Raw genomic sequence first — 14,308 nt, 5'->3', positions numbered from 1 at the left:
AGGACGTGGCAGCCACGAGACCGGTCCACGCTGGCGCTAAGTCAGCAGACACCGACACCGTTCGGCCCCGTTACTGCGCGCCGTTACTGCGCGCTGGGCCCGGTTGACGCAGCCGCCGCTAACCTCGGCCTCCGTCTACGAGACCCACCTCGGCCTCGTCGCGCTCTCCTGGTCCGCACCTCGCTCGGCCTCTCCCTCCGCGCCGTGCTCCGCCTGTCGCCGCCGCCCCACTCCGCGCCCGGCTCCTCCTCCTCGGCGTCCGGGGCGGGCTACCTCGACGACGACGCGGACGAGGAGGAGGCCACCATCGCCTTCCGCGCCCGCCCCTGGCTCCTCTGGCGCCGGCGCGGGACCCGCCGGTTCCGCGCCGGGGACCGCATCGTCGACCTCGCCTGGGACCTCTCGCGCGCGCGGTTCTCGGTTCTCGACCTCGCCGGGGACCTCTCGCGCGCGCGCCTGGGACCATCGTCGACGGCGAGATGGTCCTCGCGGCCGGGGACCTGCCCGACGCCGCGTACCGGAGGACCCGCGCCCGGCGCCCGCCTGGTAGCCGGTGCCCCGTCCTCATCTCCAGGCGGGAGCACGTCTTGCTGCGCGACGCCGGCGCCAGCCGCGGCCGCGGCCGCAGCCACACGACCTGGGTGACCGTCCAGGGCAAGGAGCGGGAGATCTCCGTGGATCTCGTGGCCCGCGGCCGCGGCAGGGACAACGACGCCGCCAGCAGGGACAAGAACAAGGACAAGGAGCGGGCGGACGTCGGCATGTCGGTCTCCATCGACGGCGAGCGCGTGCTCCACGTCCGGCGGCTGCGCTGGAAGTTCCGCGGCAGCGAGCGGGTCGACCTCGGCGGCGGCGACGGCGTCCAGGTCTCCTGGGACCTCCACAACTGGCTCTTCCCCCCGCGCGATCCGCCCCCCGCGGACGCATCGGCGCACGCCCACGCCCACGCCCACGCGGTGCTCGTCTTCCGGTTCGACTTCGCCAGCGGCGGCGGCGGCGGCAGCGACGAGGAGCGCGGCGCCGATTTGGGGCAGGACCCCTCCCCCGACAAGGCCGCGAGGCGGAACACGGGCGTCTGGGGAGGGTACCTCGCGCGGTGGGGGCAGCGGGACTGGAGCGAGGCGGGCAGCAACGGGGAGCGGAGGAAGGGGTGAGCGCGGAGGCTCGCCAAGGAGAGCTCGTCTTCGTCGGCGTCCGTGGCGTCCTCGATGGCGTCATGGGCCAGCGGCTTTAGGAGAGCTCGTCTTCGTCGGCGTCCGTGGCGTCTTCGTCGGCGTCCGTGGCGTCCTTGATAGATTAGTGGATCAGATTTAGGACATTTTGAACAGATTGCAGTCAGTTTTTTTACCTTAAATTATCCAACGACAGCTGCCCCAACATCTTGTTTTGTGCCCGTATTGTGTATCTCATGTGTCACATACTACCTGCTGAAAAAGCGAATCTAATCTAGTAGTATCAATCAATTAGCTGTCGCAGCAGCGTATCGGGGACCAGCGCGCAACCGGGCCCAGCGCGCAGTAACGGAGCCGAACGGCGTCGGTGCCTGCTGACTCAGTGCCAGCGTGGACCGGTCTCGTGGCTGCCACATCCTCAAATGTGGTAAATTTGTAAGTCAAACTTCTCTCTTATGGTATAGATGTAGGTGGCATCGTAATAGTGATAATCTGATGAGTGCAATTCGGTATAATGGTAAAAATGTAAAAACCCCGTCCATTTTGGGGGTCTTCTCTCAGTTGCAGCAGTTGTGCTATACTGCTATGCCGAGGTGCTCAAAGAAAACGTTTTAATTGGTTAGAATGATTACGGTCCAAACCCACGCATCCAAGCTCTCGTAGCTCAGTTGGTTAGAGCACCCGCTTAGTAAGCGGGAGGTCTTGAGTTCGACTCTCAACGAGAGCAATTAGTTTTTTTTGTCATTCTTTATTATCCTCAAACTGCTTCTCGTTAGAGTGTGCGCTTACGTGTTCAGTTTGTGCATGCCCGCCCCCCTATTCTCGCCGAAACCCAAAATAAAATGGCATCCATGATCATTTAAAAAATAAAATGAAGTCGAACTCAACACCTCCCGCTCACCTAATTCCTATCGGAGTCGGTAATCTAATTTGCAAACTTGTTTGTACCCTTTAGTTTCTGTTTCAAGTTCGTATTTCAAAATATTAAACTTTCTAGTATTAGATTACTCTCTTAAATTATTTTCCATCATAAGTCTAACATTAAATTATTTTCCATCATAAGTCTAGCATTAAATTATTTTCCATCATAAGATTGACTACTAGGAGCTTTTCAAAAAAAAAAAGATTGATTACTATGAGAGAGAGAAAAAAAAGTTATGATTTACCTTCCAGAACTAGTGCTATAAGCTCTTGTATTCGTTCCTCATCTTATAGAAGTTGACATTTTAGATTTTATCATCTTTTCTTTTACAATAAACAAAGTAAAAAATGCTACAAGTTGATTCTACTAACTTAGACGAAGGAACTTTTTATATCCAGTGTTGTTTGTGCTAGCCGTAGCGTGTAAACGGGAGGAAACAAACAAAGAAGAATTTGGCATAGCCCACCAACAAAAAATTATAACCACACAATTCAATAATACAAAGTTTAGATGAACTCGTCCTCGTCTTTCTACATGAATGTTTGGAAAACTGTTAGGCTCTCTGCACTGGGAATCTGTATCCCGTCCTTGAGTATGGGATAGAGAAATTTTTTGCTGCAACGGGGCTCTCTATCCCATCCGCAAGTGTTGCGGACGAGAGTCCCGTCCGCCATGCCCAGCGCAATACAGAAGCTGCGCTACCGGCCAGCGTGGCACGGGCCCGCGCAGCGCGCGCGCAGCCGCCTCGCTCTCCCGTGAGATCCAGGGCTGCTCGTCAGGGACCACGCCCCCGCTCGCCCACCGCTCGTCTAGCGCGCCGGTGAGGGGGCCGAGCCTGTCCGCCGCCGCCAGCCCCTTGCACCCGGTCCGGTGCGGGCAGGCTCGGCCGCGCCGCGCCGCCGCCGCCGCAGCCGGGAGGGTGGACAAGGAGGGCAGAGACTGCTGCCTCCCGCCCGGCCGCGACGCTCCGCGCCGCCGCCGTGCGCGGCCTCGCGTCCTCACCGCCGCTAGCCTGCTCCCCGCCCCGCCTCGCGCGTTGGCTTGCGCAAGCGTGCGCTGTTGCTGTCCGCGAGCTCCGGGGGGCGGCGTTGGCGGCCACCGCAAGCTCCAGGGGCCTGCGGCCCCGAGCTCCGGGGGAGGCGTCCGCGAGGGAGGGGGAGGAGGAGCGCCGGCGAGGGAGGATGAGGAGGAGCGTCGGTGAGGTTGCGGGTGCGCCGGGTAGAGAGAGAGGAGTGGGAGGGAGGGGGAGTTTGCAGAGGGGTGAAAAGGTTAAAAAATTTCTTACACGTGGGTTCTGTAGTTGGTAGTTGATATAGAGAGGAGATATAGAGAGTGGATGGGTGCGGAAGAATGAGATATAGAGCAGAGAATCTTGATGACCAGGACAGAATATTCTGTTTAGAGAGTGAGTTTAGAGTATGACGAGTGCGGATAGCCTTAACACCTCTATCAACACGTGATTATGTAGTAGCGGTGTCCATATGAACCTGATGATGACATGACTCTTTGAAAACATTCTAAGGGTGTGTTTAGTTCTAAAATTTCTAAACTTCACTATTCACCTATCACATCAAATTTTATACCTCATACATAGAGTATTAAATGTAGGTAAATAAAAAAACTAATTGCATAGTTTTGATGTACACGACGAGACGAATCTTTTGAGTCTAGTTAGGTCATGGTAGAACAACAATTACCACAAACAAATAAAAAATGTTACAGTGTGCTACATTGTCCGATGTGACCCTTTTTATCACTATTTTACGGATCTAAACACAGCCTAAGATGTGCAGTGGCAGGCTGCCAGATATAAAACAGTTATACTACGGCAGGAAAGCAATTACTTGTTCAAAAGAAATTTGAATTACCATAATCACCCGTGCGGAACCAACTCAACCTCCCCCGTCCCGTTGGCACCAAGTCACGGCACCGCACTTTTCTTGGACCTTGCTGCCCCTGGAACCTCCTCTCCTCTCTCCTATATAAACCTCCCCCACCTCCGCCTCCCATCTCTCTCCCCCCCCCCCCCACCCCCCTCCCGTTCCCCAATTCGAAATCGAATCGAGTCGGTCGGGCGGGCGTGCGTGCGCGAGCGATTCGCCTGCACAACTCCCCCCGCTCCTCCTCCTCACCCCACCCCGCCGCCGCCAGCTCGCCCCCTAGGGTTCCGCCGCGATGTCTCTCCGGCCGAGCGAGCGGGAGCAGATGCGGAAGGGCAACTACAAGCAGTCGGTGGACGCGGACGAGAGCCGCCGCCGCCGCGAGAGTCAGATGGTGGGCATCCGCAAGGCCAAGCGCGAGGAGAGCCTCCAGAAGAGGCGCCACGTCGGGTTCCCCGCCTCCGCTGCCGGCGCCGTGCCGGCGGGACACTCCTCGGCGCTCCAGCAGAAGGTTCGGAGCCTCACCCCTTTCTCGCTCGATGTTCCGATCTGATCGGCCCGCCCTTTCGTTAGGGTTTGGGTGCCGGGGTGGTCTCGATCTGACAGCTTCGGATCTGATTTTCTCTCTCCTTGCCTGCGTGTGCAGCTCGATGGATTGCCGGCGTTGGTGCAGGCGGTGCTCTCCAACGACCCCAACGTGCAGCTGGAGGCCACCACGCAGTTCAGGAAGCTGCTCTCCATCGGTGAGATTCGGATCTTATGTGTTGCTGTAGCGTTTCTAGATTATGAATTTTACTCTAGATAGAGTTTAGGGTGAGATTTGGGCGATAGGGTTTGGCCAGTTCTAGCGTTTCTAGAGTATGAATTTTGCGCTAGGTAGAGCTTAGGGTGAGATTTGGGCGATAGGGTTTGGATAGTTCTACGTGCTTCAGGGGGAGGGTTTGACCATATTCGTTACAAGCGTTTGCGGGTCTTAGGTTACTGTGTTACTGAAAAAAATCAGTTACAGCCCCCATTTTTCTTACTATTTTAGGTTTATAATTCAATGATGACTGTAAAAAATGAAGTTGTGCTCTAAAAACAGTTTATTTTTTATGAATTGTGCTGTTTTTCCTGTAGTGCTCCAGTGAGCTTCTGGGTCACTGGGATAATTATTTCTCCATCCATGTACACTCTGTTTCAGTAGTTATAGATCCTAGGCTAGATTGCAACTTGGATTGTCATTTGTTTTTTATTTGATGCGGGTCATCTAGTTGAGTGCATGACACTTCCTTCTTAATGCCTATGGAACTTTATGTGCAAGTTGTGAAGTGGTCACTCGTTGACTGAATTTTCTTCTATTTCTGTAGAGCGTAGTCCTCCAATTGAAGAGGTTATCAGCACAGGAGTGGTGCCTCGGTTTATTGAGTTCCTCACACGTGAGGACCATCCCCAACTCCAGGTCTGGAACAATGTCACTGATCGATCATATTGTTTACTTTATTTGCTCACCAGTGGCAAGTTTGATGTATAAAACCTTAACTTTTTCTTGGCTGCAGTTTGAGGCTGCTTGGGCACTCACCAACATTGCATCTGGCACATCAGAGAACACCAAGGTGGTGGTTGAGAGTGGTGCTGTGCCCATCTTTGTCAAGCTCCTCAACTCCCACAGCGAGGATGTCCGCGAGCAGGCATGAACAGATATTGTCTCCTTTCTGGGACTTATATGTGGTGATGCTTATGTTGTTGTTTTTTATTTGTTTTTCAGGCTGTATGGGCTCTAGGGAATGTTGCTGGTGACTCCCCAAAATGCCGTGATCTCGTGCTTGGCCACGGTGGGTTATTCCCTTTGCTGCAGCAGCTTAATGAGCATGCCAAACTCTCAATGCTCAGGAATGCCACATGGACTCTATCCAACTTCTGCCGTGGGAAGCCACAACCAAACTTCGATCAGGTAAATTTGGGATGATGTTTCTTTTGGTTCTGTTGGCCAATGTTTGATTATTTGAATGATCTTGATTTATTTGTTTGTACTTGAGTAGGTCAAACCAGCTCTGTCAGCACTGCAGCGTCTCATCCACTCTCAGGATGAGGAGGTCCTAACTGATGCCTGCTGGGCTCTCTCATACCTCTCTGATGGAACTAATGACAAGATCCAAGCTGTGATCGAATCTGGCGTGTTCCCACGCCTTGTAGAACTTCTAATGTAAGTGCAATTTCTTTAGTTAGTTTTGCCTATTGCATTCTGAAGAACATGATAGATGATTGAAGTCTTAACTCTTTTTTTTTCTAAAAATGAAAAAGGCACCCTTCGGCCTCAGTGCTCATTCCAGCTCTGCGCACCGTGGGCAACATTGTAACTGGGGATGATTTGCAGACTCAGGTATGCCTCCTTTTACATCCTGCTGTTGCTAAGTGAATGTGGAGCAGAGTACGTGTTGTCACTCTCAGTCTACATCCTGGGTAGTATTGTAAATATTAAACACATGTTTGGTCATGGTGCCCATAATGGGTCCATGCAGTTGGCAGACAGGAGGATGCTGCTTCAGCCTAGAGCTAGGCTGTCATGCTAGTTTGTTCCATTGGATCTATATTTTCAAATTAATATTTTTATTGGCCAGATATCATATTTAATAGTCAGATATTGTCAGAGAATAGAACTTGAATAAGTGAAGTAATCATTTCATTGGTTTAGAGTTTACCTCTTTCTACCTCTCTGCCCCTCTTTCTCTGATCATAGCACCCCCTATCCACTCTGCCATGGCTCTAGTCTAAGAAGTTACCTAGTGCGCCACCCACATGCCATAATTATCAATTGTGTTGATGTTACCTAAGTTGATATTAAATAATTACAAATCATTTGTTTAGAGTTTTAGTTCCTTTGAGATGATGAAAAGTCAATTGGTTGTCATTCTTTTCTGTTGTGATACAAATGGACTTTGAAAATACCTAGTCTTGCTATCAACTTCCACTTTAAGTAATAATCAAATTAGTAGCTGGTGCCTTTTAGGCCTTGATGATGATAAATTGTCAACTAACTGTTCTTGTTGATTGTCAGCCATACTGTTAATGATAACTTTGCCAATATTAGGGTACTCTTTTACTGTGATATTGACATTCCATTTCCCACCAAACTTGAGATCTTTTATGTTTCTGTATTTATCATGAATGTTTATCCTTCCTGCAGTGTGTCATCGATCACCAAGCGCTTCCATGCCTTTTGAACCTCTTGACTACCAACCACAAGAAAAGCATCAAGAAAGAAGCATGCTGGACCATCTCAAACATCACAGCTGGTAACAAGGAACAGATTCAGGTTTGTATGTGTTGATGTTCTGTTGATAAATTAAATCTTTACAATCCTGCAATACTTGTTTTGAATTTTTTAACAAGTCAAACATTTTCTGCAAACTATCCATTCTGCAAAATGTTCCATTCCTTATTGGTTTGTGTTCTAAAATACCATCCTGTTGCAGGCTGTGATCAATGCGAACATAATTGCACCTCTGGTGCATCTTCTGCAAACTGCTGAATTTGACATCAAGAAAGAGGCTGCCTGGGCAATTTCAAATGCCACTTCTGGTGGCACACATGATCAGATTAAGTATAGAAATATTTTTTTTGTTTTATCTTCACGTGCTGTGTTACTTCTAGTAGTTTTTTCCCTTTTTCTTGAAAGCTTTCTGATAACATTGGCAACCCCATGAAATGTAGGTACCTTGTTGGCCAGGGTTGCATCAAGCCACTCTGTGATCTGCTCGTTTGCCCAGACCCCAGAATTGTCACAGTTTGCCTGGAAGGTCTTGAGAACATCTTGAAGGTTGGGGAAGCAGAGAAGAATCTTGGGGCAGGTGATGTGAATGTGTATGCACAGATGATTGATGATGCTGAGGGCCTGGACAAGATTGAGAACCTTCAGAGCCATGACAACACTGAGATATATGAGAAGGCAGTCAAGATGCTCGAATCCTACTGGTTGGAGGAGGAAGATGATGCCATGCCCTCAGGCGAAAATCCTCAGAATGGCTTCAACTTCGGGAACCAGCCTTCTGTTCCATCGGGTGGATTCAACTTTGGCTGAAGGTACTCTAGCAATTATAGCATTTTTGGCTCTGTGCCTTGCATGCGATATGGTCATGTAGATTGCATTTTCTGACGTTATATTGTACATGCAGATCCCCATTTGGAATGGCGACTGCCATTGTACCTTGGCTGGGGCTAGTCGGAGGTGCGGTTTGGGGTAGTCGTGTTGTCCAAGTCATGGTATGGTCCCATTGGTCTGGTCTCAGGGAGTCGTCGAAGTCAGTCCCAGTCAACAGGGTCAGTCCGCGGGCTGCATCACCAGTGGTGCAGCTTGGTCAGTGGTCAGTCTTCAAGGTCAGCCGGTTGGATCATTTGGGCTCTGGCTCCCACCACCACCTGTGGTGGGGAGCATGGAGAGTCGCAGGTGTTGTCGGGAGTCGGGTTTTGCCTCCTATATTGCATGAATGAGTTATATTGTTTTACCTGTTTGAGGTAGAAAGAACCTTGAAAGATAGGGAATGTGTCAAGTTTTTTCTCAAAGCGTTCCTGTGCTGTATAACTTGTTGCATGAGTATTGGCACAACTTATAAAACATGAATGTCAACTGGGTTTTGGGAGTCCCACTCTGGTCTCTCGAGTCTATTCATTGGTTTATTGTATGTTCCACAGGTTCATGTATGGTCCACAGGTTTGTCGTGTCATGTTGTCTTTGTGTAGTCAGAGTTGTCTGAAAGTTTTTCCATGCTCGTCTAGGATAGTAGGATCCGTGTCATGTCATCAGGAAGGTTCTGGTTCGAGTAATCTGTGACATTGGTTCCAAGTTTTATGGCGGAACCTGTTTATCTTTACTGTTGTATTATGATGACATGAACCTTCAGACTTTTTGTAGCAAATGAATGGAAGAAGATAAAAGGGGAGCTTAGTCCATACATGTTTCTTGGTGATTTGCCATTACAATCTGCTTTGGCATTACCTTAAGAATTTTAGCTTGGATCGTCCTGTGCAATTCCGTGATGCGATTGATGCTGCCTTGCTGTACTTTGTTAAGGGCCAAGGGCAAAGTGATGATTGCATCTCATCTGTATCCAATCATGGTAGCTGCCGCAGCTCCTCAATGATTGGGAAGCCTGTGGGAGGCCAACGGTTGTATGGTGCGGATTGAAGCGGTTTTGTTGCTTGACTTGTGGGAGTTTTCTAATCGTTTTCTTGCGAGAAGGCGGCTCTTGGATGGCTTAAATGGACAGGTTCCATTTCGCTTTTTTCAGATGCCTAAATGGCTAAACATCAAAAGGGAATGATATGATTTCTGAGGTTAGGGCCGACAGGTGTTCCTGATGTATGTGGAGTATTCTCTATTGTAACCTAGAAAGTATTATGTATTTCTTCAAAACAGAGTATTATGTATTCTAAAGACGGATCGTAGGAACAGGACTACCATTTTCTAAAGGACGTACCCTACCACGGGGAGACCTGTACCCTCAAATGAGAAGGTCCATCATGTATAGCAAAGGACATTTTAGTCGACCAGTCGATCTGGACATATGGAGGATCATCTGTGGCATGGTCTCTCACCATTGAGGTGATCTTTTCCAGTGGTGAGAGAACAACTTTCTAAAGTTGACCAGATCCATTTCTTCGTGAGAGCTAAGCAATTTTACAGGAGAATTAAACTGAAGTGAAAACCAATTGAGGGAATCTAGCGCTGGCACAATGATAGGGAGGCAGTGGCTGTGTTCTCCCCTTTTGTCCCACCTTTCCATTGCTGTTTCCTCCCTTTTTTTTGTTGCAGGCCTGCTTGCATTTGTTTTCCCTTTTCAAGGTTGGTGCGAGGCCTGACTGCAAAACTAAGCTTGGTGTACTTGCTGAATGCATAACCTCTTTTGGTCTCTTGAGGCAATGGATGCCGTGTTGTCCATGGAGGGATGCCCCATAAAGGTAGTGACAAAATTATAGGGTGGTTGGGAGGGGGGAGAAACTTCCATTCTTTGTTGCCATTTTCACCTTTGTTGGCCATGCATGCTGCCCTCTTCTAGCAGTATCTTATCTTGAAAAGTGTGGTTGTATCAGTATATTTCCATTGTAGGAATATATCCTAATCTATATATTTGACACAAAATCTAGCAAGCACCTTCCTTGTCTCCCTTTTTTTTCTGGGTGTAATGTAAAAGAATCTATCCCTTCTTTGGGTTCAAAAAAACATCTACATCCCTTGTTATCAGCTGTCCCTGCCTCACAAAGCAACCCATCACGCAAGCATCCCCGGCTGGAGACCTGCTCCGTTCCCAAATTCTCTCCCTCTCCTGAGATCCCTGTTGGATCGTCGACACCTTTCTCCCCCTCCTTTCTTCGAACATGTTGGTGGTTCATGCATGCATCCTGCAGATGCCCCTTCAGCTTGAGCTGGTCGTCTATTAAAACTAGTACTTATTGCGTCCCTTCTCTTTTGGGTTTCATTTTTGCGTGTCAACCGGCGTAGGTCGGATTTTGTTATTATCTAGACGTGTCTGGTGTCCTTATTGTTTAAGCATGTGCAGAGCAATGATTTGGGAATGCGCCATTTTCTCATCCCGTGGAAACAAGCAATTCATCTCTTTTTTCCTGTGATGATTGTATAACTTCACATGATCTATCAATTAGATTTTGTACTGCCAGGTGGGGCTGGTGAGCCCGAGTGGCTCCTGGAGCCAGCCCCCACCGGGGTTCGGCCCCCCCCCCCCCCCCCCCCCCCCCCCCCCGTTGGCACCGGGGAGGCCCTCTTTACCTCTCCTAGTAAAAAAAAGATTTTGTACTGCCTGGGCTTGATGATGCGACCGGGGGTTGAGTGACGTGGAAACCTGGCACGAGGAAGTCATTCTACTATGTGGGCTGTGTTTAGATATATAAAATAGTAGTAAAAAAAGTCATATAGGACACTGTAGCACACTATATCACTTTTCGTTTGTTCATAGTAATTGTTGTCCTACCATGACCTAACTAGGTTCAAAAGATCCGTCTCGTCGTGTACATCAAAACTATGCAATTAGTTTTTTTATTTACCTACATTTAATACTCCATGCATGAGGCAAAAGATTTGATGGGATAGATAAATAGTAAAGTTTGGAGAGAGAAATTTTGGAGCTAACGGGCCGTTTAGTTCCCAAACAAAAAAAAATTGGGTGTCACGTCAACGGTTTGACCAGATGTCGGGAGGACTTTTCGGATACTAATTAAAAAACTAATTTCAGAACTCACTTGAAAACCGCGAGACGAATCTTTTGAGGCCTTTGACCGCATCATTAGCACATGTGAAATTACTGTAGCACTTATGACTAATCATGCACTAATTATGTTCAAAAGATTCGTATCGTCGTGTATATCTAAACTATGTAATTAATTTTATTATCTAATTATATTTAGTGCTCCATGCATGTGTCCAAAGAGAAAGACACAAATTTCGAATTGAAAATTTTTGGGAACTAAATGCCCCCTAAGTAGTCCTGCAGGCACTCTGATCTGATGCTGCAACAGTACACTCGTACCGTACATAGTGATCCTCCCGGCTCCGTGGACCGACCATCTGTGAAGCGACGCGATGGGGATACTGATAGGGACAGATCAAGCCTAGCAACATGTGTTCATTCCCTCCACCGAACTTGCATGGTAAAACCACAGTGACTACGGGGATAGATGCATGTACTACAGTACTAGTAGTAGGGGATAAGGGTAGCCCGGACTCGGGAGTGATGGGAGATGATGAGAAGAGCAGCTCTACGAGAGCTTAGGATCACCTGCCCCACGAGCAGCACTATCTATTCCATCTCCCTGCCTCTAGGGTCGTTCCGACCTGTTTCGTTTTTTATTTTTGTTCGTCTGTTTCTGTATTTGTGGGATCTCGTTTCCATATTTACGGAGGTAGAAATGAGGTTTCTTCGTCCGTTTTCGAGGAATTCCGTTTTTACATGAAATTGACCCATATTTATTTCGTTTTTCATCTCATTTTTAATCTACATAAGATATGTCTAAAAATTGATATGTTCAAAAACATACCAATCACTAAGTATGCATGTTAACATGTTAACACATGGCATACTATTGAATATTGGACTAATAACTTCATACGTGTATATTATTTTGTGACTTTGTTCATGTATACTCGAGAATATTTGATCGCGTTATTCTTTCCAGCTCAACATCCGTATTGGTTCGTTTCCGTACTTCCGCGTAGCCCGATCCTGTTTCTGTACCCGTATTTTCCGAACCCGGTCTCATTTCCGCCAAAAAATATAGAAACAGAAGTAAAAATAAAATTTTTCCGTCCGTTTTCATCGCTGCCTGCCTCCTAAGACGTTGTTGGCGTGGCTTCCTTCAAAACTCTCCTGCGGCGGCCGCTGGACTCGTCTTGCCTTCTCCTCCACCTCCTTTCCCCACCTCTCTCTCTCTCTCTCTCTCTCTCTCTCTCCAAACAGCTCACGTACTCTCTCCAAGCAAGAAACAGAGCAAGGCCGTCTCGATCGGCAGGATCAATCCAGGATCAGATGATGGATTCTGCCGAGCACAAGGTGCGCGCTCCCTCTCGTCACGATCAATTCTACCTTCTGCTTATTTTGCTCGAAAAGGAACCATCTTTCGCGGTCCTCTTGGTTGATCTCTCCTTCGTCGGCTGGTTGCTTGCTTGGCTCCGATCCTTGCAGGTGATCGGGATCGCCGCGGCGGCGGCGGCGGAGCCCGGGAGGCCCTGCTGCGTCGAGTGCCGCACCACCGCGACGCCCATGTGGCGCGGCGGGCCGACGGGGCCCAGGGTGAGCTCATTTCTTTCTCCCTACCGAGTGATCTGCCCCCATCGCCCTCTCGCTGTTCTTGCTTGCGCTGTCTGGCCGTCTGGGGATGATCGGACCTCTCGATCATGGCACAGCGCGGTCAGAGCTCACGATCGCCGCTGGGATGATCGCTTGATCACGTCTTGTCAACCTCTTCTTGATCTAGGTACTCAGTAATTTGGATTAGGGGGATGGATGTGGTGATGATACTAGTCATGATTGTTCCAATCATGGTGTGATTAGAGCCTAACTAGCCGCCCCTGCATGAGAAGTTGAGAATCTTTAGCCACTTTGATTCCGTTTGGGTGGTTAGGTGAGCTGTTCCTCGCAACGGTGCTAACCTCCAACCCCAATCCCCAAGTGTGAACGCTTAAAAAATGTTGGGAGGGCCAAGCTAGCTTCTCTGGTACTCTCCTACTACTAGCTCCTAACCTCAATTTTGTATTGTTCTGGTCAATAGTTTAGCCGTTTAGGGGGTATCCTTATCTCCATCACAGTTGTTCCTATCCAGTAACAGCACCAAGCAATCAATCAGCAGGAAACAATCTAGAAAACTGGAAAAACAGTGATGGCGGATACCATCATGCTATGAAATGGTCTTATCCTTAGTCTGCAGTTCTTAAGCAATCTTCTTGCATTTGATTGCAGTCGCTTTGCAATGCGTGCGGGATCCGGTACAGGAAGAAGAGGAGGCAAGAGCTAGGTCTTGACAACAACAAGAAACCGCAGCAAAACCAGCAGCAGCCGCAGCCGCCGCAACAGCCACAGCAACATCAAGATCACAGTCCTGCACCGAGTGCAGTCAGTGACAACAAAAGTAGCGGCCTGCAAGTGGTGAAGAAACGGAGGGTCCTGATGGGAGTGGAGGAGGCCGCAATCCTGCTCATGGCCTTGTCCTCCTCATCCAGGTCCACACTGCTACATGGCTAGGATCTCAACACCACCCAAAGGCTGCTGCTCAATGTGTACATACAAAACCTGATACAGGACACAAAGCACAACACAGGGCCACCCAATGGTTTCCAAGCCAACCATGTAACTTTCTCGGATTATCAGGATGGAAGGCCTCTTTCGGGATGAAGCTGATGTTGAAAGGGCTGGATTTGTTTTTTGGATTCATCCACCTCTTGTGCAGTAGTAGATCTCTGATCTCCTTGTGTAGTAGTGTCTTGTTCGATTCTGAAAGCGAAGGTGACTTGGGGAAGACAGGTCTGCCCAACATGCTAAGATGGTGGTCCTTGTCTATGTTGTTGATAGGCTTCTTAATTGTGATTAGCAGAGAGGCCCTTTTGCCTCATTCTCATGTCTCTCCCTTTTTTTCTTTTTTCTTTTTAAATCCACATTGTATGTGTTTTATCCTCCTTGATTAATTCCTATGTATGTTCTTTGTTACCCCTTGATTGAGGATGGGTGATCAAAAGCAGGGATCGCCCTTCTTCATGTGTAATAAAAGGTCAAGTGAATAAAAATGGTCTATTTGTTTCATTTCAGTTACAATAAAGTAAGTTTTCTGTGCCTGTATGCGGCACTCAGTCT

The 14,308-nt window shown here is 48.7% G+C and overlaps 2 protein-coding genes, 1 non-coding gene and 1 pseudogene across 4 annotated transcripts; all 4 read left to right on the top strand.

The window, feature by feature from the left end:
- Positions 1 to 124: 124 nt before the first annotated feature.
- On the top strand, positions 125 to 1,292 carry LOC120667530 (annotated as a pseudogene).
- A 533-nt stretch (positions 1,293 to 1,825) lies between these two features.
- TRNAT-AGU lies at positions 1,826 to 1,899 on the top strand. Its single transcript has one exon. It is a non-coding gene; the product is annotated as a tRNA-Thr (tRNA).
- A 2,212-nt stretch (positions 1,900 to 4,111) lies between these two features.
- Positions 4,112 to 8,905, top strand: LOC120667247 (importin subunit alpha-1b-like). Its single transcript, XM_039947328.1, has 11 exons — positions 4,112 to 4,485; positions 4,621 to 4,717; positions 5,324 to 5,415; positions 5,513 to 5,644; positions 5,722 to 5,907; positions 5,996 to 6,159; positions 6,258 to 6,336; positions 7,141 to 7,269; positions 7,430 to 7,557; positions 7,668 to 8,036; positions 8,129 to 8,905. Exons 1-10 carry the CDS (start codon positions 4,270 to 4,272, stop codon positions 8,032 to 8,034), a joined length of 1,590 nt encoding a protein of 529 aa, XP_039803262.1. The 5' UTR covers positions 4,112 to 4,269; the 3' UTR covers positions 8,035 to 8,036; positions 8,129 to 8,905.
- Positions 8,906 to 12,310: 3,405 nt separating this feature from the next.
- On the top strand, positions 12,311 to 14,262 carry LOC120667246 (GATA transcription factor 23-like). 2 transcript variants are annotated; one of them, XM_039947327.1, is made up of 3 exons: positions 12,311 to 12,514; positions 12,647 to 12,754; positions 13,421 to 14,262. In XM_039947327.1, exons 1-3 carry the CDS (start codon positions 12,491 to 12,493, stop codon positions 13,700 to 13,702), a joined length of 414 nt encoding a protein of 137 aa, XP_039803261.1. In that variant the 5' UTR covers positions 12,311 to 12,490; the 3' UTR covers positions 13,703 to 14,262. The 2 variants fall into 2 exon arrangements, with proteins under 2 accessions (XP_039803261.1, XP_039803259.1); XM_039947325.1 differs by having other exon boundaries at positions 12,345 to 12,754.
- The last annotated feature ends 46 nt before the right edge of the window (positions 14,263 to 14,308 follow it).

Source organism: Panicum virgatum, chromosome 3N (genome assembly GCF_016808335.1).
Source record: "Panicum virgatum strain AP13 chromosome 3N, P.virgatum_v5, whole genome shotgun sequence".
Classification (NCBI taxonomy): domain Eukaryota; kingdom Viridiplantae; phylum Streptophyta; class Magnoliopsida; order Poales; family Poaceae; genus Panicum; species Panicum virgatum.
This window is presented reverse-complemented; position numbering and strand designations above follow the sequence as displayed.

What these genes read in the sequence shown, in the direction of transcription:
- LOC120667246 (XM_039947325.1), top strand. Translation starts at nt 12,491, where the DNA reads ATGATGGATTCTGCCGAGCACAAGGTGCGCGCTCCCTCTCGTCACGAT. An exon ending in GCGGGCCGACGGGGCCCAGG is followed by an intron (nt 12,755 to 13,420) that starts GTGAGCTCATTT and finishes ATTTGATTGCAG; the next exon opens with TCGCTTTGCAATGCGTGCGG.
- LOC120667247 (XM_039947328.1), top strand. Translation starts at nt 4,270, where the DNA reads ATGTCTCTCCGGCCGAGCGAGCGGGAGCAGATGCGGAAGGGCAACTAC. An exon ending in AGGACCATCCCCAACTCCAG is followed by an intron (nt 5,416 to 5,512) that starts GTCTGGAACAAT and finishes TCTTGGCTGCAG; the next exon opens with TTTGAGGCTGCTTGGGCACT. An exon ending in CGCCTTGTAGAACTTCTAAT is followed by an intron (nt 6,160 to 6,257) that starts GTAAGTGCAATT and finishes AAAATGAAAAAG; the next exon opens with GCACCCTTCGGCCTCAGTGC.